Source organism: Chiloscyllium punctatum, chromosome 37, assembly GCF_047496795.1.
Source record: "Chiloscyllium punctatum isolate Juve2018m chromosome 37, sChiPun1.3, whole genome shotgun sequence".
Lineage (NCBI taxonomy): Eukaryota > Metazoa > Chordata > Chondrichthyes > Orectolobiformes > Hemiscylliidae > Chiloscyllium > Chiloscyllium punctatum.
In genome coordinates, this window is record NC_092775.1 from 42,192,049 (window position 1) to 42,198,151 (window position 6,103).

Consider the following 6,103-nt stretch of genomic DNA (forward strand, 5'->3'; position numbering starts at 1 on the left):
AAAAAAGAAAAAAGAAAAGAGGAAAAAAACCATGAGTGTCAGAGGCTTTGTTCACTGAGAGCTGCCTCTGAGGGAGCTGGATCAGTGTGTGTGTGTGTGTGTGTGTGTGTGTGTGTGTGCGCGCGCGCGCGCGCGAGGACTGTCCTCCTTGAAGGTGTCTGAGAGGAAGGGGACTGTCCCTGAACCAGCTGCTCCACATCGAGAGAGCTCTAGGAAAGAAGGAAGAAAGGAGGAGGAGGAGGAAGAAGAAGAAGAAAAACAAGATTGTTCCCTGGAGTTGTTCAGGGAGAGGTGAGCGCCGCAGGGAGTGGAGTGCATTATTTCCTCGTCCAACTCTATTTTGATTTAATCCCTGCCCTCCCCTTCACTGTTTGATCACACAGCATTGCCTTTTGTGAAGGGCACTGCTTGTCACTGGCCACTTGGGTGTTTTCCTATCTTCCTGGTGGTGGAAATTGAATAAAGATTCATGCACCTTGTGTCCCTCACTGTGTCTCCCACCTGCACACACACAACATGGGTGCTGGGGAAAAAAAAAGAAAAGAAAAGAAAAGAAAAAAAGAACAAGATTGTTGGAAATTTAATAAAGATTCGTACTCCTTGTGTCTCTCACTGTGCCTCACACCTGCACACACACAACATGGGTGCTGGGGAAGAAATAGGCACTACCACAGTTAGGCGGTAGTGTGGGATTTAAAGAAAAGAAGAATAAAAAAAAGAAAAAAAGAAGAAAAATTTAAAAAAGAAAAAAAAAGAAAAAGAACAAGATTGTTCACACCTGCACACATGCAACATGGGTACTGGGGGAAAAAAAAGCACCACTGCAGTTAGGCGGTAGTGTGGGGGTCATAGAAAGAACAAGATTGTGAGACATCCTGCTCACTCTGAGAGCTGGGTCTAAGGGAGTTGGATCAATGTCAAGGAGTCTCCACATGTAAATAAAGGGTGACTTGGTGATAGGATACTAGCCTCTGTGGAGCTATTTCACTATTCCTGATTATAAAATTGCATAAAAGGTATACTGTAATTATGCTTTTGATGTGCAATATGATAATTCCTACCTTGAAGACTCTTGTTTATAAATGTCAATAATATTTTCCACCAACAAATTTCGCTGGAGTCCATAAATTCCATGTCTATCCAGAATAACCTCGTGACGACAGGATGGACACCGGAACCGACCTCCTGAAACTCCAGCTGTGCCACGAGACTAGCAAAAGTAAATTACATTTAGATGATACTGTCTGGAATTTGAATATCCAGTCCAAAAATGAGCATGGTTAGGTGAATTGACCACGCTAAATTGCCCGTAGTGTTAGGTGAAGGGGTAAATATAGGGGAATGGGTCTGGATAGGTTGTTCTTCGGAGGATCGGTGTGGACTTGTTGGGCCGAAGGGCCTGTTTCCACACTGTAAGTAATCTAATCTAATTTAAACAGAAACTGAATAAAACACCACTCCAAAACACAAATATTTTGGCAATGTATCTTATAAAACATTTTATAAACATGCATATGAATTTGCATGTTGGTACATAAATTATAGCAATGAAGAGTAATAGAATGGCTTCCCTTTTTAAAACTTAGCCTTTACATTTCATTAAAAGCTCAACTGTGAAATGATGGCAAAGGATGACCAGCAGATTGAATTGAAATTTCAAAGGAGCCAAAATGTAATGACTTTAACATTATCATTCCATACATGATTGTTTATACAGGGAGTAATGTCTTTTAAAAGACACATCTGTATTGCCTGGTGACTCACTAGTATTTATTTAGCAGATGCATTTCAGTAATTTTAGAGAGAAATGCCTGTAGCTTCTTTCCTGTACAGTAATGAGTACTGACTAGATCTACAGTTGGGAAAGAAAGAATACATTTTTGTTGGCATAGGGACTTAGAATCAGAGAATAGTTATAGTATAGGAGGTGGAAATTTAAACCGTATGGCTATGCCAGTTTTCTATGAGAGCAAACCAGCTAGCCCTAAGCCTTACTCTTTGCCTACAGGACTTGGATTTGTCCGATACAGTCCTGATAGCTTATTAACTTTAAGTATAGCCAGTCATTCAATAATTTTTTTTTATCCATTAGCCCAACTGAGTCCTCACACTCAACAAGTGAGGCATCATCTTTATCCTTGGTAAAGACAAGTACAAATTATCCATTTATCTCTTGACTATTTGCATGCTGATAGAAGACTTTCTGAATTCCCTTTTATATGTGCTTTCACTCTTCTAATATCATCTCCGAGTTTTGTTCCACTTTTGCTGAATTCATTGATATTCAGCTAACCTGGAGTATTGCATATTGATCGCTAGGTGATTACTTAATCTTGTTCAGCTTGAAGCCACCTGAGTTCATGGAATCTGGAATCAGTGTTGAAAATGCCCAGGGTTACTTGCATCTAGCTTGATGTCTGTTCATCTGTTTAGCAATTATCAGTCTTCCTGCTCTTCTAGAATCTACGCTGGGAGCTGATTAAAATAGTTACAGAGGCTGATGTCACAAATCTGGCAAAGCCATTTAGATTCCAACCAGAGTCTGGCTGTGCTCCCAATAACCATTTTATCAGGGATTGCAAAATTGGCCCTTATAGTGTAAGCACAACAGGTATTAAGAAGAGACAAATCAATTATTAATATCTTTTTGAAACAAATTTGTTTGTTTAAAAACAAACTAATATCATTTTTGTAATTATATATATTGTAATATATAAGCCTGTTCCACATCATTTCTCTTTCCAATTAAGGATCTTCACTTTTTCAAAATTGTAGAGTCTTTGGGAACAAAACTAGATCCAAACAATAAGCAATTTCTTTGAGTTTCATGTGGAAGATGTGATAACTGAATGTTTGATATATGCAAGTTTTTAAAGCAGTCACATTAGTACATTAGCTGCTTTAGTCTAGTGCTACATCCTCATTGTTATCTACATTTCCAAGCTTGTATCAAACTAAAAAGTTGACTCAAGTACCCAAATCCAAAATATTACTATATAATTAAAAGTAGCTGTGTCCCTAAAATTAATGTAGGATGAAGTGGTACAATCCTTCTAAAATACACTTTCACAACTACTTGTCGCCTTCTATCTCACAGCCAATTTTTTTATCCTTGCTGTCAACACCCCTTTAATATCAACTTTGCTAACAAGTATCAACTTTGCTAGCAAGTCTATAATAAGGTACTTAATTGAATATTTTTTCAAAGGTACACTTATAGCATTCCTCATTATTTGAGGGACAAATTTTAGTTAGTTAGAGTTAAATTCTTTTTAATAAATCCCAGGTTGGCTCTCTATTATTAACTTGGGTTACTCCAAATGGCCAATAATGCTTTTCTGAAATCTACTAAACAACATTGATGTTATTGACCCATAACAACCAGTTTATCATCCTTGACTTTCAATAAACATGGTAGTCATTCTGGAAATAACAAGTGTTCCATCGGTACTTTTCAACCACAAAGCACACATTCTTTTCTGTTTCTTTACTTCTAAAGAAAACACACATCCTGTAAATCAAATTTAGAAGTACTTTTGAACCGTTTTTATGCGTTGATATAAAAGAACAGCATTTTTGAAAAAAAGTCCTAAAATAATTAAGTACGCTTCAAAGGTTATTCTACAGTAAGAAGTAGAGCTCTGGTTTATTCTTTAAGGGTCTGCTAACATCGAATTGCTATGAAAGTTATTAGAAATGCAAAGCAGAATGAAATTGAAATAGTTCTGAATTCTCATTGTACTGGAGATAATGAAAGCAAAATTCCTCTAAACCTCATTAGAAAAGTGGCCAGCTCCCACCCCCATCCTTTAATCAGTGTTCACTCATGTTATGGAGTGATTTACTTTTGGCATCTACAAAAGTTTAAATTATGGCTTAAATATATTTTATTCTTGATAGTTTGAAACAAGTTTTTAAATTAGAGTACAAGTACAGCTCTTACCTGAAAAATGTCATTTGCACATTTTCTACACAGGTTGTGCTGACAAGGCAGGATCACAACAGGCTTAGTAAACATTTCCAAACATATTGGGCATATCAGCTGTTTCTCCAGATTATCCATAGTTTGTGAACCTCTGTAGATTGAATTATATTCCATCGGGATAGACATGTCAAAACCAACTTTTTCACAGAGATTTCAAGACTGAAAGGTAGGATTCAGCATACGATTTTCTCGTTGTTTGCACAGATTCTCTCTGTTGAAAAGTATTTTTAGTAAGAGGCATAGAGAATTAGAAGCTTCACAGTGCAATGCTGCGCTTCACCAATCTGTCGTTGTGTTTAAATTTAAGTTGCAGGCGTCACATGTTGTGCAAGAAGACATGCCATTGCCCATATATGAAAAGTCTAGAATTTTGTTTTAGAATCACCACTCTTCTCAGGTTACTTCCATTCATATCTCAAGGGATCATAGCAATTTTAAGTTCATGACAGTATAGGCCTTTAAGACAAAACTTATTTATAGTACAAAACTGCAAGATGTAACATGCAATTAAAATTAATCACCAGTTGAATTTCCCTCACCAGTAAATCTACTGTAAATTTACAGTCTGTAAATTATAAGATATATTGTACTGGTTTAAGAATTCATTCTTTGATCAATTTTGATTTACAAACAATATCCTTTAGATTTTACTGCCAAACTTACTTCTCTGGTTCAAAACAAAGAACAGCACAGGAACAGGTCCTTCACAGCCCACCACGTCTTTCTAAACTAAAACCTTTTGCCTTTACATGGTTCAAATCCTTCTATTCCCTAGGTATACGTGTATCTGCCAAAATGCCGCTTAGACATTGCGATTGTATCTGTTTCTATCACTTCCTCTGGCATCACATTCCAGGCACTTACCAATCTCTGTGTAGAAGTTTTGCCTCTCTCAGCTCTTTTAAACCTTCATCCCTTCACCTTAAAGAAATGTCTCTTAGTAATTGACATTTCTACCCTGGGAAAAAGACACAATATCAGAAAGGATATAAATCACATCCCAGAAATACCTGTTAATCAGGGATTGAAGAGAAGGAAAAAAATGTCAGAAAATTACAATTTCCAGAGCATTGTCCTGAGCAAATTTTTAGAACTGCAAGTTGATAAATCCCCAGTTCTTTATGGTTTTCATCCCAGACTCATGGAATCAGTCCTGTCCCACTGGTAAGATAGATCTGGCAGAGGTGGTGGCACAATGGTATACAGTTGGGAAAAGTTGTCCTGGGAGTCCTCAACGTTGCCTTCAGGCCCCATGAAGTCTCATGGTTTCAGGTTAAACATGGGCAAGGAAATCTCCTACTGCTTACTACGTACTATCCTCCCTCAGCTGATGAATTGATACTCCTCCATGTTGAACAATACTTGGAGGAAGCATGTAGGATAGCAAGGGCACAAAATGTACTTTGGGTGGGAGAATTCAAAGTCCACTATCAAGAGTGGCTCGGCAGCAGCGCTATTGATCGAGCTGGTTAGGTCATAAAGGACATAGCTGCTGGGTTTGGTCTGCAGCAAGTGGTGAGGGAACCAACAAGATGGAAAAATATACTTGACCTCATCCTTACCAATCTAATGGCTGCAGGTGCATCTGTCCATGACAGTAGTGGTAAGAGTGACCACCTTGTTGGAGACAAAGATTGCCTTCACATTGGGAATAACCTCCATCGTGTGGTCTGACACTATCACTGTGGTAAATGGGGTAGACTTTGAACAGACCTAGCAACTCAAGAATGGGCATCTATAAGGCAATGTGGGCTATCAGCAGCAGGAGAATTATGCTCAAGCACAACCTGCAACCAGCATATCCCCTATCATCATTACCATCAAGCCAGAGGATCAACTCTGGTTCAATGGAGACTGAAAAAGGACATACCAGGAAGAGCATCAGGCAATCCTGAAAATGAAGTGACAACCCAGTGGAGCTACCACATAGGACTACTTGCGTAAGCAGCAAGTGATAGACAACTAAGCAACCCTATGACTAACGGATCAGATCTAAGCTCTGCAATCCTGACACATCCAGTTGAGGATGGCAGTGGACAAGTAAACAACTCACTGGAGGAAAAGGCTTCACAAACATACCCATCCTCAATGATGGAAGAGCCCAACACATCAGTGCAA

At 38.4% G+C, this 6,103-nt stretch overlaps 1 protein-coding gene across 1 annotated transcript in view; it reads right to left on the reverse strand.

Annotated features, from left to right (window-relative positions):
• LOC140463044 (uncharacterized) overlaps positions 1-4,245 on the reverse strand; it is a 39,443-nt gene extending 35,198 nt beyond the window's left edge. Inside the window, exons 1-2 of the mRNA XM_072556669.1 lie at positions 3,944-4,245; positions 1,062-1,210 (exon numbers count right to left, since the gene is read on the reverse strand). Of these exons, the coding sequence (XP_072412770.1) occupies positions 1,062-1,210; positions 3,944-4,111 (317 nt within the window). The 5' untranslated portion in view covers positions 4,112-4,245. The remainder of the gene's footprint in view (positions 1-1,061; positions 1,211-3,943) is intronic.
• Between the last annotated feature and the right edge of the window lie 1,858 nt (positions 4,246-6,103).